This window comes from Anabas testudineus, chromosome 17 (assembly GCF_900324465.2).
Source record: "Anabas testudineus chromosome 17, fAnaTes1.2, whole genome shotgun sequence".
Classification (NCBI taxonomy): Eukaryota; Metazoa; Chordata; class Actinopteri; order Anabantiformes; family Anabantidae; genus Anabas; species Anabas testudineus.
Window position 1 is genome coordinate 2107961 of NC_046626.1, and position 27729 is coordinate 2135689.

The 27729-nt window shown below is 39.5% G+C and overlaps 1 protein-coding gene across 1 annotated transcript in view; it reads left to right on the top strand.

Moving 5' to 3' along the window:
* The first annotated feature begins 307 nt into the window (after positions 1-307).
* The window catches only part of LOC113172440 (cadherin-18-like), a 94469-nt gene continuing 67047 nt past the window's right edge, over positions 308-27729 (top strand). Inside the window, exon 1 of the mRNA XM_026375408.1 lies at positions 308-1180. Coding sequence (XP_026231193.1) covers positions 308-1180 — 873 coding nt within the window. The remainder of the gene's footprint in view (positions 1181-27729) is intronic.

The window sequence follows — 27729 nt, forward strand, 5'->3', positions numbered from 1 at the left end:
TTAGTTCTTGTGTTTGGAAATAATGTTGGAGGGAAGAAAACTGCCATATATTAAGGAACATCTAATATCAACACATTGTTAAGGTAGAGAACCAGATTATGAAGTTCCTTTACATGTTTCTGAAGGAAATCTACAAAATCATTATTTGGACTACACCATGTGGACTGTCATGACTACGTAGCAGTGAGGAAAGGACTGTGATTCTGTGTGTTAGAGTGTATTTATGGGTGTGTTTATGCATATCCATGGTGGTAAGACACACTGGAGGTGAGAGGTGAAGACCATTCCAGACCATTCTTTCTTTACAATGAGAGCTCCAGCTGGTGTGGCTGCAGTTTCCTGTCTTTGTCCTCTGGTGGTTATCCTATGTGTTGTCTCCCACAGTTGTTATGGGACAGAGATCAATCTGAGACCTCACACTAACCCTACGAACCCAACCCTGAGCCTGAAGTCACTACCTGAACCAAATCCAATCCCAAGGAACAGTTCTAACGAACATATGACACCACTGAAGCCCAGTCAGCTCTCAAGCTCCAGTCAGAACCTTTGGGTCAAACCTAAACTTGATAATTACAAGTTGAACACAAATCCACACGTCCCATTGGTCACAGCAAGCTCAAACTCTAGACCTAAGCTACAATATGACCTCAAACAAAGTTCTAATTTAAGGCAAGGGCTGGTATACAGATCGACTTCTAACCAGGTGGCACGAAACACCTTAAAGCAATCTTCAAAATTTAACCTCAAAGATAATCCTAAACCAAGGCGTGACTCTCCATTTCAGCCGAAGTCCAACAAAGTTACCAATTCTAGCCCCGAGACAAATTCTGAGTTACACTCCAGTAATAAATTATCTTCACTATCCAGTCTTAATCAAAAGTTCAACTCATCAGATTCTTTGAATCTCAGCACCCTCTATAATGCCAGTCCAGCTTCACCATCATATACAAATAAGTCCTATTCCAAACTCCAACCTACATCACGATTAAATACAAATGCCAAAACCAACTCCAAGATCCCTAATGCTAATTCCAGGACATCCTTCCGACAACAGAGGAACCAGACAAAGTTTTTGGACACAGACAAGGATTCTCACCATCGACCCAAAAGAGGCTGGATCTGGAACCAGTTCTTTGTTCTGGAGGAACACATTGGACCTGAACATCAGTATGTCGGAAAGGTACGTTTTTTTTTTTTTTCTTTCAGTGAAGTAGAGCCACTGACAAAATGTGAATGAGAGCTCAATCTCATCCCATATCCCAAACAATGACTCATCATGCAACTTCATGGAACTAAGTTAAACTAGATTGAAGTCTGGAGTGAAGAATTAGAGGTGGATCCATTCGAAGCAAGTAAAATTTAAAGATGGCAGATAAAGAGTAAATACAGCAGCACACGAAAGCCTGTCAGGGTTCCTGCCTCATCCCCGTCCTGTTGGGGTTTTCGCCTCCCCCTGGTGTTTACCTTGTCTAACCTCCCCCAGCTCCCCTCAATCTTTTGTGTGTTGCTGATTTGTCGCTCATGACATGCTACAAACTTCATGACTCCAGTTTGTTTGTTTGTTCGTCCGTCAACTAGTCAGTCAAGTATCTTCATATTTGTTTTCTGGATCCCCTTGGACTCTTCCTTTGTTTGTTGGACTCTGTTTACCCCGTTTGTAAGTTTGCATTTCTTTTTTGTCTTTTGTTGCTACTTTGTATGTCTGGTCAAAAGTTAGTCTTCACCTGCGTTGGTGCAGTGATTTTCTGTTGTCATTTTGTTTTGTTGTTTTGTATATTGGATCGTGTTTTTGTCAGCGTTAGAGCTTTGATTTTGTTGGTACTTTATATGTTTTAGTTTCTTGGTTTATATTTCTTGCCTGCGTTACCGCAGTGTTTTCAGTTGTTACTTTGTATATCTGTTCATGATTATGTTTGTATTTATCCACCGTGTTTTCGGGTCTCTTTACGTTGGTACTTTGTTAGTTCCACGTGTCCTTTGCCTTTTGTTAATGAATAATACCCTTTTATACTTACCCGTTTGTCCTGTCAGTCAAACCCTCACAAACCCAAATAGTTTTTATCTAAGGTCATTTAAAAAAATGTCAAAGCATATTTTTCAAACTTGTATAATTAATGGTACCAGCTTCTTCATCTGTGCTCATTTGTGGAAGTAACAATCACATAAATGCAATTTACATAAATTCTTTTTAGTAAATAACTGTCAGTTACAAGCTAGCTAATACAAATGTTTGCAAGAGTTGCATTTATTATATTTAACATGGTTTACACATAGATGTACAATTTATATTTAACACCAAGGCTCGATGTTCATGAGCTTTTAAAAAACTAGATTTTACAAGGTAAATTGGGTTTATGAATTTTTCTTTGTTAAGCTGTTTGGTTGTTTGTTTGTTTTTTGTTTTGAAGAATGAATAATATGTAGAAAGCTATTGAAGTAAGTGTATTGAAGCATTGCACTGCCAAGGAAGCTTATCAGTTCAACACTAGTGGAAAAGCATTCCATTCCATGCTTGAAAGTAGCCACCGCATTATAAATATAAATATTCATTTTGCCAGCCCATTTGAGTACAGTAGAAGATGGTTGTTGTATCAGTGGTCACACATATGTATGGACAGTTGTAACTGTAAGTTATACCAAATCAGTGTGATTCTGTCTGCTAAAAATTATGTTCCTATGCAACTAAACTGCAAACACAATTATAGGTGGTATTTTGGAAGGGAACGTAATGCACTGTATGGATTATGTTCTGTTGCATTTTTTCTTTAATCAATGAAGAACTATATATAATGACGAATAGTGAGTTGAAAGAAGGTAGTTATAGTAGATAACAGGCATACAGTACAAAATACTGTCAACCTCAGTGTCCCATGTGTTTGACAAGTTATCACCAACATTTACACAGCAGGCCAGATGTGGGAGGTGCATGCAGCTGAACTACTTCACAATTTAAAAATCATAAGTCATGCCACCCACGCAGCACAACACTCCCATACTATGGCAATGCACTTGGTTCATTGTCATGCCTACTATACAGAATACGGCCCCTTTGGAATCTAGTTGGTGACCTCTGCTGTACAGTGCATTGCAAAAGGCCTCGATTTCATCTTCAATGTATTCAAGTTTCTGAATTGAGTAAGTGACCTCGTTACAGCCTTAATCAAAATAAATGTTATGAAGAATTACATTTATTTAAGTTCCCCCACAGAGTTCTACTGTTCTTATGCCTTTGTATGTTTCCACTGTGTACTCCTATTTTTTCTCAGTCCAAAGACATGCAGTTAAAGGTTAAAGGTGACTCTAAATTGCCCATAGGTGGGAATATAAGAATTAACAAAAATGTCTGTCCCTGTAGCCATTTTCACATATAATCTCAATGTTGGAAGCATTAGGTCTGGACATTGTGAGGAATTGTGCTTTCACAAATGTAGTGTGCAGCTGGAGATTTTCCAAGTCAGACACGTTCTCAGATGGGGAGAAACTGAACTTGATTTGAGGCATCACATGTCACAACAGAGAACACATTCTGACATCACCTGGACTTTGTACTAAAAATTCTGGGTAAAGAATCCAGGCCATCAGATTTGCGTTCTTGCATGTAGCTCACTCGAGGAATGTCTAGATTTGTTGAGGGTTACAGTACATGTCTGAAAGCACTTAAGTGTGTCCCTGTGAGCTACTGGCAATCTGTCCATAGTGTAACCCCTGTCTCGCCCCAAGACAGATGGGATCAGCTCCAGCAAGACTTTCCTCTTGTGAAGTAGGTTATTTGTACCAACAGCAAAAGACAATCATCAGAGATATTTCCTCGGGGCTGTGTCTAGTTAGCAAACATACCACGATCACGTAGTATTCAGAAGTATACAGTTATACAGTATAGTCCAGGGTAGAATAACAGCAATTATAAGATATAAATTGTCAGTTCCCCTGCCCCTTACAGAGGGGGGAGGAATTGTAGAGATTGATGTCCATAGGTAGAAAGGACCTCCTGTTACGTTCTGTAGAGCATTTAATGTTAATCAGTCTTTGGCTAAACATGCTCTTCTTTCCAGCCAACACACTGTGCAGTGGGTGGGAGGGATTGTCCAGGAGTGAGAAGAGTTAGGACAGCATCCTCTTCTCAGCCATAACATGTAGAGGGTCCAGCTCCACCCCCAGAACAGAGCCAGCCCTCCTTATCAGTTTAGCCTGTTAGTGTCTGCCATCTTAATGTTGCGGACCCAGCAGACCACAGCATAAAAGATGACACTGGAACCACAGACTCATAAAACATCCGTAGCATGGTGCTGCAGCCGTTGAAGGACCTGAGTCTCCTCAGAAACATCCGGCTCTGAGCCTTTTTGTACAATGCTGCTGAGTTCCTAGTCCAGTCTAGTTTATTGTCCAAGTACACTCCCAGGTATTTGTACTCAGATATGATCTTCACCCCCTCCCCCTGTATAAAGAGAGGGATGACAGGACTCCCAGATTTCCTGAAGTCAATCACCAGCTCTTTTGTTATATTGATGTTCAGTTGAAGATGGTTGAGTCCACACCAATCAACTGTCCACTACTCCCTGGTACTCTTTGACATCTCCACACCCCAATGTTTCTAGGCCTCAATGCAGGGGTGTCTAAACTACAGCCCACTACAGCCACCATACAGATCCATTTCTAGGCGGAGCTACTGAAAAGTTTTGCCACAGCACACTGAAAATGACAACACCAAAGAAACGCAAGATAGCAAGTGAGTGTAGAACATTTAGACACAATGGGAAAATAAATACTTCTTTATGGAAGTCAAGGGGAAATTGTGTGTGTTTGAGTTGTAATGAGAGTGTCGCAGTGATGAAGGAGTACCATGTCAAGACAACACTATGAAACCAAACATCAGACCTACAGTACTTGTCCTACACTGGTGTGGAACGAGAACTGAAGGTTAAGACAAACAACAATATTTTTCCTGTGCCCAAAAATTCCACAATAGCCAGCTATGAGGTGGCTCAACTCATTGCCTGGGAAGGCTTTTTCAGATGGTGAATTCATAAAACAATGCCTCTCTAAAGTCGCAAGAATAATGTGCCCAGAAAAAAGTAAAGAATTCGACAGCATCAAGAAACACAGTTGTGCTGTGAATAGAAGGGTTGTCAGCAAACATAAAACATCAACTGTCAGACAAAACGTGTGCTTTTGATTTCTACTCCATTGCATGTGATGAGAGCACAGATACCATACATACCGTTATGCATTTTTTATTGGGGAGTTGACAATAACTTTTGCGTTATGGAGGAGCTGCTTGATCTCAGCAGTCTAAATACCACAACAACAGGTAAAGACATTTTTGAAGCTGTGTCAAATGCAATTGACAAGATAAGACTTAAATGGGACAAGTTGTGTGGAGTTGTAACGGATGGAGCTCCAGCTATGACAGGGGAACACAAAGGAATGGCCTCTTTAGTGTGTGCCAAGGTTCAGAAGTGCGCTGGTTAAGTCGCGGCTCTGTGCTTCAGCGGTTTTGTTCTCTGAGATCAGATCGACCAGTTTTTGAAAGAAAAGGACCGACCTCTTCACAAGCTGATGTACCCTCTATGTTTGGCAGACCTGGAGTTTTTAGTTAATCTCATTGTACACCTCAGCACACTCAACAAAAACCTACAAGGCAAAGACTAACTCATACCGTAGCGTCACGCACACATGAAAGCATTCTGTGTGAAGCTCAGTATACAGTGGCAAGAAAAAGTGTGTGAACCCTTTGGGATTACGTGGAGTTTTGCATGAATTGGTCATAAAATGTGCTCCGATCTTCAGCTAACTCACAACAATACAAAAACACAGTCTGCTGAAAATAATAGTACACAAACATTATATGTTTTCATGTTTTTATTGAACATAACATGTAAACATTCACAGTGCAGGGTGGAAAAAGTATGTATATGTTGTTTGGAAAAAGCACACAACACTATGTGTGGAGAAAAAAAGGCACAGCACACCAACATCAAAACCTCATCCCCACTGTAAAACATGGCGGAGGGAGCATCATGGTTTGGGGTTGCTTTGCTGCCTCAGGGCCTGGATGGATTGTTGTCATTGATGGAAAAATGAATTCCAGAGTTTATCAAGACATTTTGCAGGAAAACGTAAGACCATCTGTCCGAAAACTGAAGCTCCACAGAGGATGGGTGATGCAACAGGACAATGATCCAAAGCATACAAGTAATTCAACAAAAGAATAGCTTCAACAGAACAAAATACACCTTCTGGAGTGTCCCAGTCCTGACCTCAACCCGATTGAAATGCTGTGGCATGGCCTTGAGAGAGCCATTCACACCAGACATCCAAAGAATATTCTACACTGAAACAGTGTTGTGAAGAGGAGTGGTCCAAAATGACTCCAGATCGTTGTGCAGGTCTGATCTGTAACTACAAGAAACTTTTGGTTGAGGTTAATGCTGCCAAAGACAGGTCAACCAGTTATTAAGTCCAAAGGTTCACATACTTTTTCCACCCTGCACTGTGAATGTTTACATGTAATGTTCAATAAAAATATGAAAACATATAATGTTATATATAATAATCGGAGCACATTTTATGACCAATTCATGCAAAACTCCACGTAATCCACATACTTCACACATAGTTCACATACTTTTTCTTGCCACGTAGTATATAATTTATTTTATATCCCCACCCCTTCCAGGTCTGTCAAGAAGGACCACCATCCAGTAGCAATCAGAGGCAACTGTTTTGTGAATGAACTGCCAACCTTTTTTGTTCTAAAAAAAAACATCCCATTCATGAAAACAGTGTTGTAGGCTGATTGATTTAGTTTACTCAAATAAACCAGGTCAGGCAATACATACTTCACCTCGTGAAGTTGCCCGGCCATTTGGCCCTTGGTGAAAAAAGTTTGGACACCCCTGCCTTAAGGCTTCACAAGACTTTGACTGACATCCAGGTTGGGGGCGCAGACAATCAAAATTAGTTCACCTTTGAGCTTCAGTCTTTTAAATAACCCAGCAGTCACAAATGGTCAGAACTTTTTGGGCTCACAATGCTTGGCTTGCTTGTGTGAGGACCACTCTCAAAAAAAAAATCCCCTCAGGATTCAGATCCTGAGGGGATGAAGAAAGAAGATATACTTCTGAGTTTGTGCATGAATGCAAAAGGTAAGCAGTGTCCATGGTTGCACTCTGCTGCCACTGTTTAGCTGTTTTCAGAGTGAGTCTGCTATAGCCAGGCTGTCGTGGGCAGCATTTGGACGGACCCTGAGCAGGGCTTTGTTACAGTTCCCACCTCCTGTTAGTCCTGTTGCAGCTAGTCTTTGCTAGTGTGTCACCTGTCAACTTTGTTTCTCCTCCTTATTACCTCCACTTGCCTTTTCCTTGACCTCTAGCTCTTGACAACATCGATTTAGTAAGTATTGCCTAGTGTTGTCAGTTGGTTAGTTAGTTTTGTGTTCTTTCTTGTCTTTGTTTCTCTGGTTTGTCCTGTTTTGTTAGCAATTGTTAGTTCTTGCTTCACAGCACTTTTTGTTATTTGGCTCTCCCAAATTGTTAGGGTTATTTTTCATTTGTTAGACCATTGTTAGTTCCAGGCTTGTGGTTATGATTTTGTTTTCTTAGCTTTCCAAATTCATTTTTATTTTGTTTATTAAATTTATTTATTTATTTATTTTTTTTTTTATAAATTTGAAGAATCTCATCCAGTCCACCTTGTGTTTCTGCATTTGGTTCCCTCACCTTGCACATCATTTCGAGCTCAAACTTTGAACTCAGGGTTTCTACAAAACCAGAAAAAATTAAAAAAAGGATGGAGTGAAGTTCTTACATATTTGGTGCCCTAGAGTCATATAAATGTACCATAATGATCAAAAAGTGGATTTTGCATAATACAGGCTCTTTAAAAAGCTAATTTGTTTATTTTGTGACTGAGAACAAATATTGTGTTAACTGTGCAGTTTCAAAGACCTGCTGCATAGGGGGGTGCTGTTTCAACAAACACTTCTGCAGGTTGTATGAGATGATAGAGACAAACAACCTATATGAAACTCACATTATTATGAAGAATTTTATGATAAACTTGGGAATTCAGCTTCACGTCAATCAATGCAAGCTGACCAGGCCGTGATGCATCAAAGCAGCAAAGTCATGATGTTACCATACTTTACAACTGGGATGATGTTTTCATTATGATATGTAGTGACCTTCTTAATCCAGATTTAATGTTGTGGGTTCTTTTCAAATAGTTTTATCTTAGTTTCAACAGTCCACAAAAAAAAAGCCAATACTGTTGGGGGGTGTCAATGTGCAATGCACAAACTTCAGGCGTTCAGCAATGTTCTTTTTAGTAGGCAGCAGCTTCCTTAGTGGTGTCCTGCCATAGACACCCTGCTTGTTCAATGTCTTACATACTGTAGACTCATGAACACGGATGTTGGCCAGCTCCAATGATGCCTTCAAATCTTTGGCTGTCACTCTTCTTTACCTAACTGATGAGTGTTTGTTGTGCTCTTGGGGTCATTTTGACTGGCCTTGATAGTGTAGTCGCTTGTAATGTCTCCATTTGTAGATTGTTTGCTGCAATTCTTGGTTCTTTCTTCATAGATCCTCTGACAGCTTCTTTTGGTGAGACACAAAAAAACAAAAAATTATGGGTGTTTTTTTGTCAGTCACAGTAGCTGTAGTCCACACCTCTAAATGAATTTCCTTTACTTATGCTGATGCCTGACTCCAATTAGCTTTTTAAGGTCATTATTCCAAGGGTTCACATACTTTTGCCACTATGAGATTTTTATTGTTCTTCTCAATACAGCCATAAAAGATCAGAATTTTTCTGTTATTATTTTAGGCACATTATATTAGTTAATACTCCTGACTTAGGTGAAGATCAGATCACATTTTATGACAAATTTGTGCAGAAAACAATGAAATTTCAAAAGATTCACATATGTTTTCTGGCCACTGTAAATAATGGATGGAATGGATGGTGTGTCTTAGCCTTAGCGTGAGAAAGTGACAGCAGTATGTTACCAAGTGTGAAATAGTGCTTCGGAAAGAATTGGATGCTGCAGCATTCTTGCTAAACAGTCGTGCCACATTCATGCAGGATTTAAGTATATTCTATGGTACTATGGAAACTCATTTCCATAGTACCTGGTTTCTATGAATAACTTAACATTTTTGCCTGCTTGCTGTTGTCTATTTACTTTGTGCTGTTTAATCATTCTCCCCCTTTGCATATTCTGTGTTTGGAGTAGATGTAATGAAACTGGCAATCAGTGACGCCACTGTTGTTTTTTGTCTTGAAACAGTAAAGCCAAAAACCAACATGCCTATGTATACACACACAGAGATATTTCACATATTGAGAATGAGATTAAAGTTGAAGACAGTACATGGTGAGTGTTGTAGACCTTAAAGACCTTATACAACCATATTTTTCTAATAGAACACTGCTCTTAGAGTGCCGAGTATTTGTTGTTCCTAGAGTTTCCACATGTTGAGTGGGAATCAGAGCTATAGCTATAAATCTCTGTGGAACCATTTAAGGTTTGTGAGGCAGACACCCTCTCTGCTTTTAAGACTAGGTTCAAAACGTTCCAATTTTTTAAAGCATATAGTTAGAGCTGGCTCAGGTGACTGTGAAACATTTCTTAATTACGCTGCTATGTACTTAGTCTGCAGGGTGACTTCCCTGGGTCCCTTCTCTCCTCTCCTCTCTCTGCATGCTGGGAGTTTGGGTGGGTGTGGATCTGTAAGTGGTTATGGAGTGCACAGAGTGCATGGAGATGTTGAGTGAGTTTGGGATGATGTAAACTGTATCTTCTGTGTACTTACCCTTCATTCTTCCTTGTATAAGAAGACATGTATATGAAGTTTAATTAATTTATTTGTAGTTTTGATGATTAAAAGCTGTGTAGTTATTGGATTTTTCTGAAAGATCTGTGGTGTTCCTCCCGGGTGAGGGTTCGCATCCTCTGTCTATGAGACATGGGTTTGAGTGGTAGCTTTCTTTTATGTGTGTATGCGTGAGTGTGTGTGTGTGTGTGTGTGTGTGTGTGTGTGTTACGTTAAACAATAGTTTTGTTACTTGTTTAACGTAGTCTGTTTAGGCAACTTTTATCTCAACCTTATTTCATATATTGGAGAAAATGAAAATCTTTGTTTAGAATCACCCAATGCTACCCAATAGGGAAAACTACAATTACACTGAAACTGCACTAAACACAAAGAGCACAAGCAGTGACTGTTGCCTTTTTCTAGGAAGTGAAGTTCAGACTGTGTCTAGACAAAAGACTGGGTGATGGTGGGGGGCCTCAGGAGGATTATTATCTTGCTACTGCTAGAACCCCCCGAACATTCACATACTGGTGTATGTTGAGTTGTTGAAGCCAATGGTCAGCCTGTCCAGTGGCCAGCTGGGACACATGAAAGCAATGAGACTGATCTAATCTGCTCTGACAGTGACATTGCATGACATTGATAGTGCACCCTTTATGAAGGTGAGGACGTCAGCTGGGAGTGAGACCCTGGGGTGTTTTAGTGCTTTCTTTTTATGTGTGTGTGTGTGTGTTTGTGTGTGTTTAAGTGTGTGAAGGTTATGTTGTGTGGCTGACTCACAGGACGTGGAAGTAGATATTTAAGGTGGTGCAAAAATGCACACATAAGTGTATGAGTCTTAATGTGTAGGGTGCTCTAACAGTCTAGATGTTGAGATGTTTTTTGACTTTCAGATAATGCGTTCCTTCCTATTGATTGTTGTTAGCAACAGTAGAGAGCCTGAAGCACCGACCGATCACCCACTTTAAATACATACACAACAGAATGTTGCAATTGTGCAAAGTTATTCTCCTCAGAGGAGAGGAGGATGAGTAAAAAGGCCAGGTGGGACAAAGTGTGTAAATAATATTATAGAAAGGGCGATGAAGCACAAAGTAAAGCTGAGGCACAAATAGGAAGCAAGCAAGCAAGGTCAAGAAAGGGGAGCTAGGAGCTGGAAAGAAAATGAAATCACATCAACCCAAGCAGGTCAAATGTGAGAATGCATTAAAACCAACAATCTAGAAGTTAAGTCATGGCAACAGGACTTCTTTCTTGTTAGGTTGAAACGTTTCACTACTCATCCAAGTAGCTGTGTCAGTCTGAAAATAGATGGTTGGAGCCCACAAATTTGTAGTCCAGGTTTGGACTACAAGTTTGCTATTTTAGCACGCAAAGGTCAGCTCCAAAGCTATTATTTGAGATTTCAGCATGTGAGGGTATTTGACTTTTACTTAAAGAGTAAGACAGACTTTAATATTTTTTTTTTTCCAAGGTAAAAAAAATAAATACAAATCCATGGAAAATTAACAAAACTAGCAAAACCCTAGTCTCCAAATCAATAATACAAAATTAGTACTTTTTGTCCTTTTTTTTCAGTAGGTAATAATTTGCAGAACTATTGTATATATAGTTTAATGAAAAAAAGAAACAGCTCAGTGATTTCCAAGAACAGCTGGTCACTATACAGTAATATTAGTAATGAACAAAATACAAACAGGAGAAAACCGTGTATTTGCTGGGGACTATCTTCAGCTACACTTGATATGGTTTTAAAAAGGAATAATGTGTGTGTATCTCTTATGTAGATACACACATATGACCAAAGATTCTGCTACTGCTCTGCTAATGTACTGGTCACAATACACTTTCTGTGTTGACATTGCATTAGAGTTGATGTATTGTAGTGAGTGCCCTTTCATCCAGCCAGTCTGCTACTGTCCCCAGTCTTTTGTCCTACACACAGAAGACTGGTTTTGCATATAGTTGTACATCATAGAGAAATCTATGTTCTCCAGGAGAAATCTAACTGGGCAAAGCTGGTTTCTCAAACCTTATAACCAAGTAAAATATGAACTTAATCAAGAAAGCTGACTTTAATTTAACAACTAACGTATACAGAAACACAGTTGGTGTCTTCAAAATTAGCTTTGTTAAGACTAATTTTAGTGTTGCTTGAAAACATTCAGCTCCCTCATTCATTTAATCAAGGCCACTCTGTTGACAGCACAGGCGCCAACCCAGAGGACTTGGATAAAAAATGTGGGATCATTGGCAAAAAGTTCACTGTGACTCTGCTTTGACCTTAAAGTGATGCAAAGTCACCGTACTGAGTTATCTAATGAAATACAGTGTCTATAAAAAAATCATTCCCCTTAGAAGTTTTTTCTTTGACACTGATCAACTAAAAGATGACTCTTTTTTGTCATCTCTAAAAAGTATTCTAACTTTATATGAAAAATATCGAAAATTTGAAAAACAGAAAATTTGTGAAGAATTCCAGGGGTGATACTACTTTTCATAGGCACTGTACATGCTGTTTTTTGTCATAATCTGAGAGGGCAAGAAAAGGAATGATAACAGAAAGAGAGGTGAGGTAGGGGTATGTTGGCCAGATGATGAGAAGCCATGTGAAAAGCAAAGAAAAAGTGAAGCTGAAGTGAAATAAAGATTCCTTTAGGGTACAGAATGTAAGACAGTTTTCTTCTGAACCCCAACACTCCTAGCAGTGCTTCACATCCTTCTGAAGTACAGCATCATCACTCTTGGTCCATTCTTTTACACTCTCCTGCTTGTCTCCTGCTGTCCCTTGCCAGTGGAGATTTCTCTCCTTTTTCCTCTTGCACCTTATTCAGAAGTGTCAGTATATCCAAGTGGCCGAGCAGTGAAGCAAACCATATAAAGAGAAATTTGCCAGGAAGCTGTGAACCTATCCTGTCTTGTTATTTCCTTTATAGCCTCCATGTTCTGTCAATCAAATTTCACGGTTCTACTCACATATGACTATGTCTAGCAGAGCCCCTCAAAAGATTTATAAGAAAAGTTTTCAGAGTTATACCAGCAGCTTGGGAACCAAGTGCTACTGACAATGAATCACAGCACCTTCACATCCTGGAAGGTCGTCTTGTTAACACTGTACATACTGTGATTTTTTTCCCTCTTTATGCGCCTGCCTTGATTTCATTGCATTACAGCCTCTGCAGCATCCAGAGTAAGGTCAATGTTTTTTGAGCCTTTGAGGGGCGACAAGAAGCAATAAGACAGACATTACAGTTTTGTGTGATTATTTAAAGGTCAATTGAATATTCACCTTTAAATTGAAATGCCCTAGGATGCTATTTGTGTTTCTTCACATCTAGTGTTAGCTGTCAGTTTTTTATAGAATGCCAAATCACATCAAAAATCATCTCCAGCCACTTTACCACTAAAAGAAAAACTTTTTAACAGAAGAGACCTCCTGTTACAGAACAGTAAACAGGGGAACCTAAATGTGGAAACAAGAGGAGACAAACGTAACGTCAAAAGCAAGATTGTTTTTTTATTAACAATATGTATATGTAATCCAAAATCAGAGCACAAGCTGGCAAAAATACAATAACAAAGGATCTAACTAAAACAAAAAGAGAAAAAAATGAAAATGCTGTCCAGGAAGATAAGTACTAACAAACCACTTATAAAGGAACAACAACAACAACAAAAAAAAATCACTGCAAAGCAGGAAACTAAACATTTGGCTACAAAGACTACGAACATAAAACACTAAAGAGCAGGGAGTGTGTGCGTATGTGTGTGTGTATATATATATATATATATACACACACACACAAGACACACATTATATATATATATATATATATATATTATATAAACTACACACTCGATATTTGGGGCCACAGTGTTTCAATTACCATGGAACCATTGTTGCCGTCACTTTACACACTTCTGTAGGTCTTCTCTCAGCCCTTGTTATTTCTCAGACTGCTCATGTTCTTGATGATGTTGCCATCACTTGGGATGGCTATGTCTATCATTACAGCCATCTTTCTCTGTTGTTGTTCTATGTATGTCAAGTTGATTAGAAACTACTAGTTTGTCAGTCTGTAGTATGGGGAAGTCACACAGGAACTTAGCTTGGTCATGCTCAACTATCTTTGGAGGTGTGTCCCATTTTGACCTTCAGACGTCCAGTCCAGAGGTTCCTGTACACTATGCCAGCCACTTGGTTATGGTGTTCCATGTAAACCCTACCAGCTAGCATCTTGCACCCTGCTGTTATGTGCTGGACTGTCTCAGTAGCATCTTTGCAGAGCCTAGGGTCCCTGGTGTGGTAGACCCCAGCTTTTATTGATCTTGCTCCTGTGCTGCCATGATTTTGATCTTTGTCCAGCTACTGGTAGTATTTGTCAATATCAGCCACTTCTCCTATTTACTGGTGGAAAATACTGTGCAGGGGTTTCTGCTTTAACGATGGTTCCTGAGGTATTCACTCAGCATGTTGTCAGTTGGGGCCATCTTCCTAATGCACTCATAAATCTTCGTTGTTTCATCCTGGATAGTGGTTCTAATGCTCACTAGGCCTCAGCCTACTTCCTTCCGCTTAGTGTATAGTCTCAGGGTTCTCGACTCTTTTTAGGGGGCTTTAGCCCACCATCTCTCTTTTCAGCTGCCCTAAAATGTATATGTATATATGTCAACCATTTCAAAATTGACAGCACATTTAAGTATCTACAACAGTATGAGATGTTTCCCATCCTAGTCTCCTAGTTTCCCATGCCTGACTGAAATTAGCTACACAGATCATATCATCGTCTCACATGTAAAACAGTTAATAATAAAGCTCCATCTTATCTTAAAGACCTCATTGTTCCATATCTTCCAAGCAGAACTCTCCGTTCTCAGACTGCAGGTTTACTTGTGAGAGTTTCCAAATGTAGAATGGGAGGCAGAGCCTTTAGCTATCAAGCCCCTCTCCTGTGGAACCAACTCCCAGTTCAGGTTCGGGAGGCAGACACCTTCTCTACATTTAAGACTAGACTTTTGCTTTTTAAAAGCTTAACCAGCTATGCTTTATGCTTCTTTCCTCCTTCCACTATCCATTCAAATGTTACCAGTGCATGTCATTAACTTTGTTTCTTTTCTTAGTTGTGCTCTCTCCTCTGTACTTTTCTGCAGTTATATTTGGCCTTAAAGCTGTATATCTCCAAAGTGCAGTTACTGGGCTTACTGACCTGCCCAATGTATTTGCTGCTTTTTATTGTTTTTTGTTGCCTGCTGTTCTTTTTTCTCTCCTTCTTTCCAGTCAACCCAACCGGTCGAGGCAGATGGCCAACCACCCTGAGCCTGGTTCTGAAGGAGGAGTGTTTTCTCTCCATTCTTGCCTAGTGCTTAAGTGGGATTGTTGGGTTTTAATGTAATTCTTTATACAATTATACTTTGTATGGTCTTAAGCCTTACACTGTAAAGTGTAGTCACCTCAGTCAGCTTTAGCTAAAGATTTATCAAAAATTTTAAGTCTAATCTTAAAAGTATAAAGGGCCATCTGCCTCCTGAATCTCAACTGACCTGCCATTCTACACTTAAGATCTCTGGGAACCACCATTAGACCTGCACTTTTGAGAGCTAAGTGTTTAAGATATTATAGTACTATGAGGCCTTTAAGATAGGATGGAGCCTGAGTATTAACTTCTGTGTGTGTGTAAACACTGCATTGACATTTTAATTAATTAATATTCTCTAAATTCTATACTAGAAGAAGGAAGAAGACAGTTCTAGAGATTTCTTTTATGTGCAGGGTAAAGGATGTGGCCTGTTCAAAGATAACTCAGAAATTGAGGTATGTCATGTATATTCATATATTTGAGATTTTAGACCTTAATAAAATAAATAGAATTTATGTCATGTCGGAGGTTGAGGTTATTATGAAATTATTAGTAATTGTACACTGACCAGCTATCATTCGGTGTCTCTGGATCAGGAAGTAGTGCAGTCATTTATAAATCACATCATCTGTGGTTCAATTCCTGTCTCCTTTTTTCAAATTGTCCTTGGGCAAGACACACAGCCTGTAAGTGGTTTAATATAGGGTAACCCTATTAAATTGCCAGACGCCAAAAATCAAGGTGAAAAGATTTAATGTTACACTAAAGAGAACAACTTATGAATTACGGGAATTACGGTTTGGAGCAGGATCTAGGAATTAGTTATTTGCTCACCGACCAGGAAGATATTCCAGAGCCACTTGCTAGTCGGTAGAATTTGGGCTTCTAGGAAATGTGGTCCTGAGAATGTTGACCAGGGTATGTTTAGGGGATGATGGGAACTGGAATTCCAGCAGGCAAGATGGAGAAAGCCGGTACAAGGAGTTCAAACAGGCAAGATGACAGAAGTACAGCATTCTCCACATGGCAGAAGACACGTCCACAGCAAACAAAGTAGGCTACTAACCAACCACACATGCTTGTATGAAAAACTAGAACCACAAAACACTGTGATCACCAGATAGACAATAACAAAAAATCACTGCATAAACCAGACAAAAAGGGAGGGAGACAAAGGTGCAGAGATCTGAGCTACTGAGGGGAGGGAGAGAGATCCGTTAAACAGTCTGAGTTGTTGATTCAGTTTTCCGAGTCAGAGGAAAAGCAAAAGGTCCAAACGCATAGGCACAGAGCAACAATCTTTACGAAAGGGCTAGTCAAAAACAAGGTCCAGGGTCAAGGCAGTCAGGAAAATCACGTGTCAAACAGGGAAATGATGGCTGGAAAGCAGAGAGATATCTGAAAGTCTGGCAATGGGAGGATGAACAAAGGTGAGTTTAAGTAATAGCACCAAGGACCAGATGGGAATGATTAGCGATAATTACATAAAGAAGCAATAACCGGGAAGGGAACAGGAAGTGGGACAAGATGAAAGCATAACACATGAAGCCAGAGCGGATCAAGACATAACCCCAAAAGGCCTCTGGTGAGTCAGGTCAGGTCAGCTGCATGGCATATCTGCCTTCAGTGTATGAGTGTGTGTGTGTCTGTGTGTGCAAATGGGTGAATGAGAAGCAGTATAAAAGGATTTTGAGCACTAATAAATTAGAAAAGTGCTATAAGTGCAGACCAATTACCCACGTTCTTTTACATTCAGCCTTTTAACTTTGAAAAAGTTATACACAGAGCAATACAGACATACAGTAAGTTACAACTGATAGTTGTAAAAGAAAAGAAATAATTGAACTAAACTTTACAAAATAGGATTTAATTACCGTACATCAGTGGTTGTCCTGATAGTTTACCTTGCTATTAAGATGAACATTTCCAACACTAAAAGACCATGATAAGAAAATGCCCTAATAGTGTTTCCATCTTAGTTTTTGCACTTTCTTGGCAGCAGTCAGACCTGAAAAATGACCTTTGGACAGTTTTACAGATTTAACATAAAAACCAGACCTATGGAGCTCTATAAGCTACTAAACATGCATAAACAGATTTGCCACAATTTGCCAGTCAAATAAAACAATTCTGTTGTTTCTGTTGATTTGAAAAATTATTATTTTTAGAATAATTCTTATTAAATTAATTTTTACCTCTGGGTATCATCCTGTCAATGCACCACAACACATCTTGTGTAACCCCCTGAATTTGTGATTGAGATAGTGTTAAGGAGCTCTATTTGGATCTGCAGTGGAACATTAGCTTTTTGCCTTCACCCTGGCAGCCTTTCATTTTGTAATTTAACATGAGCTCTTACAGCTCTTCCACTGTAGCTAGAGACCATTCTGTAATGTGGTAAGTCAGTTAGAAGATTTTAAGTTGACACTAGTAAACATCACAATTAGAGAAGAAAAACCTATGTAACCTCATGCACAATTTATGAGAATCATGTTTAAGATTTCAGACCTGCTCCAACATTAAACAGGTTACTTTGCCAAGAAGATATTGTCATTCTTTCCCTTTTAGATCACTGTCTCAACAAACTCTATTTACTTTAGCAGTACACATAGTAGGGAGACTTTTCTGTCCTTTTTATGAAACGCTAGCTGTAATTGCTTCAGGCTTCATTCTATTCTATTAACTAGTTTATTCATGATACCACAGTCAATTTTATTTCAAAGGACCATTTAAACCCATTTATATGACAAATACTGCATAGCATTCCGTGTAAAACATAGCCATTAATTCAGTCGTCATTACCACATAAAAAACCACCACTACACTCCTTCTGTGTGTCACACACACACATAAGCAAACACACATATTCTATCTTGCAAATCTATCATCATGCTGCATAAATGGGGGCAATCTTGTCAGAAAGCTGCAGCACTGCTGCCTTTCTATTAAGCAGTGGGCTGTAATTTGGAGTTAGTACAGCTGAGGCTATAGATCAGAATCAGAATCAGAATCAGAATCAGAAACATTTTATTCCCAGGTGCATTAAGGGCATTTTACAGCACTAGGAAATTGTCCTGATGTTAGGTGCAGACATAGCATAGAATAGCAGGAAAAACAAACAAACGTAAATACGCATATTCACAGTCGTTTGGGAGGGGGGGATTTGTGCAGAGGTTATCTGGGGGGAATTGGGGAACTGTTCAGCAGGCTGACAGCAGCAGGGAAGAAACTGTTCTTGTGGTGTGAGGTCTTGGGCCTGATGGACCGGAGTCTCTTGCCAGAGGGGAGAGGTTGAAATAGTGCATGGCCAGGGTGAGAGGGATCAGCTGCAATCCTGGATGCACGTCTCTGGGTCCTGGAGACGTACAGGTCCCGGAGTGATGGAAGGCTGCAGCCAATCACCTTCTCGGCAGAGCGTATGATTCTCTGCAGCCTGGCCTTGTCCCTGGCAGTGGCTGCAGCAAACCAGACTGTGATGGAGGAGGTGAGGATGGATTCGATGATGGCAGTGTAGAAGTTGGTCAGCATCTGCTTTGGGAGGTTGTACTTCTTCAGCTGCCGCAAGAAGTACAGCCTCTGCTGAGCCTTCTTGGTGAGGGAGCTGATGTTCTGCTCCCACTTGAGCTCCTGGGTGATCGTGGTGCCCAGGAAACGAAAGGACTCAACAGAGGTGACTGGGGTGTTACAGAGGATGACAGGCTGGAGGGGGGCTGGGTGTCTTCTGAAATCCATTATCATCTCCACTGTCTTGAGAGCGTTGAGCTCCAGGTTGTTCAAGCTGCACCATGACACCAGACGGTCCATCTCGCTCCTGTAGGCTGACTCATCTCCATCAGAGATGAGGCCAATGAGGGTGGTGTCATCTGCGAACTTTAGGAGTTTGACGGACTGGTGTCCAGATGTGCAGTTGTTTGTGTATAGGGAGAATAACAGAGGAAAGAGGACACAGCCTTGGGGGGATCCAGTGCTGATGGTCCGGGAGTCCGAGACATGCTTCCCCAGCCTCACGAACTGCCGTCTGTCTGTCAGGAAGTGTGTAATCCACCTGCACAGTGAGTCCGGCACGTTCAGTTGAGAGAGCTTGTCTTGGAGCAGAGATGGAACAATAGTGTTGAAGGCAGAGCTGAAGTCCACAAACAGTATCCTGGCATAGGATCCTGGGGAGTCCAGGTGCTGGAGGAGGAAGTGGAGAGCCATGTTTACAGCATCGTCTACAGACCTATTGGCCCTGTAGGCGAACTGCAAGGGGTCCAGCAGGGGGGCTGTAAAGTCCTTGAGGTGGGACAAGACAAGACGCTCAAAAGACTTCATGACCACAGAAGTCAGGGCAACGGGTCTGTAGATGGGGGTTTGCTCTAATCAGGGTATGCAGGTCGCAGTGTCAGTGGTTGTGGAGGAGGAGAAAAGAGGGTACATTTAACAAGCATAGTTAACAGGCACTTACAAAGCTGTTAACTATGTAGTTAAGTTGAATCCAAAATATACCAAATTACAACAAATAACCAAAATATAACTGTATATAAAATTAGGTACAAAAACCCAACAATCCCACTTGAACCTTTAGCAGAACCAGGCTCAGGGTGTGTGGCCACCCGCCTCGACAGATTGGGGTGACTGGTAAGAGGAGGGAGAAAGAAAAGTAGCCAGTAAAATAACAAGAACAAGAAGCAGCAAGAGCACCAGGCAGGTTGGTAAGACTAGCAACTGGAAACTGGAAACATGCAGCTTCAAGGCTTGGGATACCGGCAAAAAAGTAAAGAAAGAAGGAGAAAGAGAGGAAGCACAACTACAAGAGAGAGAGGACACAAAGTTAAACGATTGTGGCACATAAGTGGGGACAGGAGAGGTACTCAGTGTATCAGTGGAGGTTCTTCTGCAAACTAAGTCTATAGCAGCATAACTAAGAGATAGTTTAGAGTCACCTGTGTCAGCTCTGACTATAAGCTTTATCAAAAAGGAAAGTTTTAAGCCTAGTCTTAATTTTAGAGATAAATAGTGTCTGCCTTTTGAACCTGAACTGGGAGCTGGCTGCACAGGAGAGGAGCTTGATAGCTGAAAACTCTGCCTCCCATTGTACATCTAGAACGTCTAGGAACCACAAGTAGACCTGCACTCTTAGATCAAAGTGTTTTGCTGGGAAAATATGGAATGATGAGGTCTTTCAGATAAGATGGAGTTTGATTATTAAATTGTCAATATGCAATGAGAAGGATTTTAAATTCTGTTAAAATTTTTAATGTGAATCAATGGAGAGAGGCTAATGTAGAAAGTATAATTCAGAGCTCAGAACTCTGCAGGCTGCAGCATTTGCGATTAACCTGAGGTGTTTTAAGGAGTTATTGGGACATCCTATAGTCTAGTGAATTACAATAGCCCAGTGAAGAAGTAACAAATGCATGGACTAGTTTTTTTCTTTTTTTTCATTTTGAAACAGAATTCTTCTAATATTCTGCAGGTGGAAGAAGGCAGTTCTAAAGATTTATTTTATGTATGATGTAAAGGAGATATCGTAGTCAAAGATAACTCTGAGATACCTCACAGAACTACTGCTATGTCATCTAGGGTAAGATTATGATTAGACATCATGTCTCTGAAGCTTTTAGGACCAAACAAAATAACCTTTGTCTTGTCAGAATTGAGAAAAAGTAGAAAATTAGAGGACACCCAGGCCCTTTTGTCTTAGTTCAACTAGTTGATTTGTTTCCTCTGGTTTCATAGACAAATATAGGTGGGTATCATCTGCATCTGAAATTTATAGTGTGTCCTAAAAATATTATTTAAGGGTAGCATATATAAAGTGAAAAGAATTGGTCCAAGCACATAATCCTCTGGACCTCTATAACAAATTTGTGTGTACATGGAAGATTCATCAATAATATGCACAGTCTATCTGATAGATAGGATTTAAACAAGCCTTTTTGTTCCTTTAACCCCATGTTCCAGTCTGTTAATAATAAAATATTGTGATCTATAGTGTCCAATGTAGCACTAAGATCTAATAAAACAAGTATAGAGAGAAATCTTTTGTCTAATGTTAATAAAAAGATTTACCACTGCTATTTCTGTACTATTATGTACTCTAAATCCTGGCCGGAATTCTTCATACAGCGCAGGTGGTCACATGATTGCTTTTAAACTACTTCTTCAAAGAGTTAAGAGATAGTCAAGAGTTTGGCTAGCTCTTAGTCATCTCTTATACAGTAGTATATCTCTTATACAGTAGTATATCTAGAGTCTAGATTTACATACTTTACACGAACTCTTAACGGAAGAAATCTCCAGCAGAACCAGGTTCAGGTTGGGCAGTCATCTGCCTTCAGAAAAGAAAGACAAGAACAACAACAAGCATGTAAAACATTGGGCAGGTTGGTTGTCCATAACTTTTCCAAAATCTGAACTTTTTTCCTTCTCTTTTTGTCCTTTTTTTTAATGCTGTGATCATTTTTGTTCTGCTTGTGTTTTCTGAAATGTCTATGTGTTCTGGGAAATTGTGTTGTCTTTTTTCTTTTGTTTTTGTCCTTTGTTAAATGTGTTGTTTTTTGCACTAAGGGCCACTAATTTCCTATCAGTGCATGGCACTATGACAAGTTTAAGGCTAGACAAAGGTGGTGGACCCATGGCTAAGGTATGCTTATGTTTAGGTAGCTAAAATACAAATTGCATCATACATCCTTATTTTCCACCTCCCTACATACAGTAAGTTTGTGTTATAACACTAAAGTAAACTGCATTGAAGATGCCCTGCGGATTATGTATGAAGATAAGAAAGTTACAAAGTTCACAAAACAAATTGAGGTGTGGTACAAACAAACTTGAGCTTGGTACTGCTTTACTAGTTTGCCAATTATGTATTAGGCCACATGAGTTTTCAAATGATGACTCTTGACCTTTTCTTACATACGGACTATTTTTGTAGATCTGGCTTTTGGCTCTCTCTGTCATGATGACACTGTAAGCACCAAAGTAATTGCTGATGCATCACAGCACATCAACATAACTAAATAGTTCATTCAGAGCAAAAACACAAACAAAAAACATCTCACATTCACAGTATAGAGTCTGTGCTCATTATAATCCACAATAACTTATAGACATAAACAGTTATACTGAACTGCCTGCTGCCTAACACATAGTATGTAATCACCCATGGGTTCCCTGTTGAGTCTGGTTCCTCTCAAGGTTTCTTCCCGTTGCCTTCTCAGGGAGTTTTTCCTTGTTTGTTTGCCCTCGGCTTGCTCATCAGGAACAATCTGATTATTATGATTCATACACGTTCACTGTTCATGTAAACCTCCATAGTTACTTTGCTTGTGTAAAGCTGCTTTGTGACAATGTCAATTGTAAAAAGCGCTATACAAATAAAATTGAATTGAATTGAATAATGGTCATTATAAAGGTCATTCAAGTATATATTTTGCTTGATGTGGGGTCCTTCTAGCAAGGTCTTCAGCTTGTCAGTGGAGCTCAGTTGAACTGAGATCAGATAACTAACTCTACTGGTTTTTGTATGTGAACTGTAATATGGCCTTTCTCTTTTTAAGGGCTACGATGCACCAAGCCAGGGACAGGAATCTGATTATGGCCAATGGTATGGGATATGTTTCTGATAGAGATGAACCTCGTTGCCACCTCTCTACGTCTCATATTGAAAGACAGCTGTTACTGTCGAAATATTTACTGCCTGGTCTGCAACCAGTCAGCACATATTTACTAGACTTGTTGGAAAGATAATAGCAAATCATAAATCAATAGGGCTAAAAGAAAACAAGATGTTTCTTTGCAGGAGTTGGCAGGCCAAACTGCTGCTGAAACACTGGGGAATATTAAACTGATATTTTACAGTCTAAGATGCCATTGGAAAGCTCATGTTGCTCTTTTTTTCTGCCAGATCTAATTAACACTTTGAAAGCATTAGCCAGAAAAAGGTAAAGAATGTATGTCAGAGCTTTTTGCTTTATTGTGCTGTTTGTTTTGGTTTATTTTTGCCAAGTTGCTGTCAAAACCCACTTAATGAACCCATCAAATGACTTTGATTAGGAAGAATCTGTGGAATCATCATATCACTAATTAGTTGTTCCTGTGGTTATCTCTGCCTGTGTTCCCTATCCGTCTGTCACTGTTGCTGTGATCTCATGGAAAATTAGAGCACACTTTGTGAATTAGATTTACAGTTTTTTTTTTTTCTGTCCTCCTAACGCGCTCAGTACCAGCTCAATAAGCAATAAAAAGCAAGAATGCATAAAATAACAGAAGGGTGTGTCGCATGTGTAGATTGGGATACACTCACCACTTATCCAACCTGCTTCAAAGTAGGAAGTAGTAGAATACAAACTCTATTTCTTTTCAGTTTTCACAAATTATATCCTAAACGAATTCCTATTTCCCCTCGTGCCTCATGCATTAATCAGGAGTTTTGTAACTTCCCACTGCTCCTTTCCATGACAGTTGCTGCAGGACCTTTGATGCTAGATGAATTAGCCAGGAACTAGCCACACCCTGCTGAAGTCTTGCTATATTTATGTTCTTTCTGATACAATTAGTATGTGCAGTACCCTGCACCTTGTTGGAAAAATATGGGATCAAAATTGGTTCAGCAGAACCAAAGTTATGGTTTCTTTATAGGTCTGGAAAAAAATTATATTCTAATTAACTGTGGTTTTCCTGCTTATTATTTTTCTTTGTTGCCTGCTGTTCTTATATCTATCGTCTTTCCACTCACCCCAACCTGTGCGGGCAGTTGGCAGCCCTCGCTGAGAAAGCCTAGTGCTTGCTCAAATGGTGTTGTTGGGTTTTCTATATAATTCTGTATAAGGTTATACTTTGTAAGATCTTAAAACTCAAACACTATAAAGTGCCTTAAGATTACGTCTGTTGTGTTTTATCTTGTTTTGCAGTTTTTACAAAATGCATAAAAACAATATTTTCAGTTTAAAGGGAATAGCTAGCTATACTAGCCGTCTGTGGCAAATTTGTAGTGGTTCTAGAGATCCCCTATGAATAAAAGACTCTCTACACTGATGTAGACTCTTATTTTTGTACTTGAAAAGATATTATCTCAAGCTTAAAGATGTGGATGGTTGAGTGACCAGAATGTGGCTTCTACTTTATTCAGTATGCCCCTGCAGCTGTCTCTTTACATTTTAGGACATACACTATAGTTATTATTCTGGCTCAACTGTTTTGCACATGTAGGCCTAAAAATATTTAGTCAGCTTACATATGTCTAAGAAAAGAAGAGACACAGACATGAAGGTATCGGCTGTTCCTGTAAGAAATGCAGATGGTCGCCAAGTGAAGGCTATGTGTTGGGAGACCCTTCTGTTTGTGTAGTTTACAAGGTTTGTTGCAGCACGTCCTGTAATACAACCCAGCAGATGGACTGAGTGAAGAGTAGTAATAATGGTTGCTCCCTACCTATTGTGGAGAGCGTGTCTCATAGTTTACCTGTTTATTTATTTCCTCTGCTGTAATACTGAGTGCCCTTCAGAGGTACGAGTGTGACTTTGCATTGAGTGACTCTCCCGCAGCTTGAAGTGTAATGCAGAGAGACTGATTTGGGAAATGGCTTTTGAAGCACATTCATCTCATGCCATAAAACCTGAAAAATATTTCACCTAAAAATTATGATGAGGTACTTTACAGTGTTAGGTTTAAGGCATTACAAAATATAACTGTATACAACTGTGTAGAACTATACAGTAAATCCAACGATCCCACTTGAGCAGCACTAGGCAACAGTGGAGACGAAAAACTGCCTTTCTGCCTGGACCAGTTGGTGAGTGGAAAAAAGAGAGAGAAAAGAATAGCAGGCAACAAAAAACAACAACAACAAGCAGGATAAACACAGGGCAGGTCGGTAGGGCCAGGACTGCACTGGAAATATACAACTCCAAGGCCAAGGATACCTGCAGAAAAGTACAGAGAGAGTGGGAGATAGAGAGGAGGAAGCACAACTACAGGAGAGAGAAGACACAAAGTTAATGACATGCAATGGTGGCATTTTAATAGATAGAGGAGAGGAGAGGAGCTCAGTGTATCAGTGGAGGTCCCCCAGCAGACTAACCTATATCAGCAGAACTAAGAGATGGTTCAGAGTCACCTGATCCATCTCTGACTGTAAGTTTTACAAAAAGGTTTTAAGCCTAGTCTTAAATGTGGAAAGGGTGTCTGCCTCCTGAACCTGAACTGGGAGCTGGTTCCACATTAGAGGGGCTTGGTAGCTAAAAGCTCTGCCTCCCATTCTACATTTGGAAACTCTACGAACCACAAGTAAACCTGCAGTCTGAGAACGGAGAGTTCTGCTTGGAAAATATGGAACTATGAGGTCTTTAAGATAAGATGGAGTTTGATTATTAAATTGTTAATATGCAAAGAGAAGGATATTAGATTGTATTCTACATTTTACTGGGGCTTGATTATTAACTGCTTTTCATGTCAGAAAAAGTATGATCTCTTTTGCTAATTCCAGTCAGAACTCTGGCTCCAGCTTTTTGGATTAACTGGAGGCTTTCTAAGTAGATGTTGAGACATCCTATTAATAGTGAAATACAATAGTCCAGTCTGGAAGTAACAAATGTCAAAGACAATGCTTGGAGTATTACTTGAGGACAATGCTATGTTGCTGTTTCACCATATCTTAAAATAGGCCACAATTAGAGAGGTATTAATACACTATTTCAACAGGCATCTTCTGCCATCAGTCACAATTTAACCCATCCATCTTCATCTTTAAATTATCTTTCTATTATCTGTTCATCTTTCCATTCATTCATGAAGAATGGAGATATGATTTATTAACTTGAGCTCATAGCTCAAATTTTACACATCCTTAGTTTCCTCCTTCTCTTTCATTGGTTTAATAATGATTATGTGTGCACTCCCCTGTGGCAAACATCAGTCAACGACTACATTATCCTTGGCCACTAGACTGTCAAACAATCAAAAGATCCACATTTTAGCCCTGAATGGATCACATCTTTTTTGTCCTCTCTCAGCATCACTCTCACTTACAATATGAGTGTCAGGTTACTGTATGTGTGGATTTGTGATGCAATGTCTCTCTGCGTTGTTTTTGCTCTGTGTTTTTACTCTGCTGCTTTTGCTGTTGGTGCTTACATGTGGTTAGGCAGCTGACGGACATTTTAAAATATTTTGGAGATTTTAGAGACTAAAGTGATTTGACCACTGGTTATGATAAAGATTCATCATTCATATGCTTCACATACACAAAGTTCTCAACTGCTCCTCTGTTAATACTTTCAAATTATTATTATTATTATTATACAACATGTTGATGGAGGAGAGTGTAACAATAATGTTACATGTCTAACACATAACAACATTTCTCAATATGATAAATTCTATTCAACTTTTTCATACAATCTAATATCAACTTTTTAACTAAGACCATACCTACATATTTTTGGCAAGTCTGTCCATCCTGGAAAAGGATTTCCTCCATTAAATTTAATTTCTGAAGTATTTGGGATCTTATCTCTCAATTCAATTAAATTTTATTTGTTAGTGCTAAATTACAACAGAAGTCATCTCAAGGCACTTTACAATTATATTTTGGAAGGGTTAAGACCTTAAAAAGTATAATTGTAACCAGAATTATATAGAAAACCCAGTCCCTTTTGAGCAAGCACTAGGCAATCATGGAGAGGAAACATGTTGTGTAGCGTCCTTAAACAGTTCTTCCAGTTTTCTGCTGCATTCTGTGCTGAGTCAGTGCTGTTTTTCTGTTTGCTGTTTTGGAGTCTTTTGTTGGAAACAGTTTGTTGAGTCTTTGACTTTCTCCATACTCAGTGGGTTGGTACCTTTTCAAATGATGGAAAAGATTTGTCTTCTTTTCCATCTCAATTGGGACAGGCTGCCTGCATATCTTGCAGCAAATATTGCTCTGCTGTTTTCAAGCTTTAAAAATTAAAACTAAACAAACCAGAGATGTTGTGTTGCCTCTCTCGCAACAGTTCTATCTTGTTGTCTGGCCATAATACTCTTCTCATTGTCACTGGTTTTACATGTAGCCTGGGGAACTACAGTAGTAGACACACGAGACACAACAACTCAGGCTGTTTGCAGTTTTAATAAAATAACAGAACAAAAGACAATAACCATAAAATGTTACAAACATATGGCAGTAGGGCTATGGACACAAACAAAACAAAACCAAATAAGGATATAGTATATTCCATATACTTACAAAATAATCAATATATATACTATTTTTACATGACACTTATATTTCAAATTAGCCACACATCATAGCCACACTTCCCCTGAGTGAGTGAATAGATTCCAAAACATAAGAATAAGAGCAACAGCGAAAATAAAGGGCTCTCTACTGCACTCTGTGCACACAGTCTGCATATGTGTGACAATGCCAGTCTGTGTGCACATCAGACAGATCAGTTCACTAATCTCACCCTGCTCAGGGAATACACTTGCTGCCAAGAATTAAGGAGAACTGCAGTGAGCCAGTGCGTGTGAGTGTTTGCATGCCTGATGTCCTGCCATTTTGCCAGTTATGTGTGTACAGGCGCTGCATATTC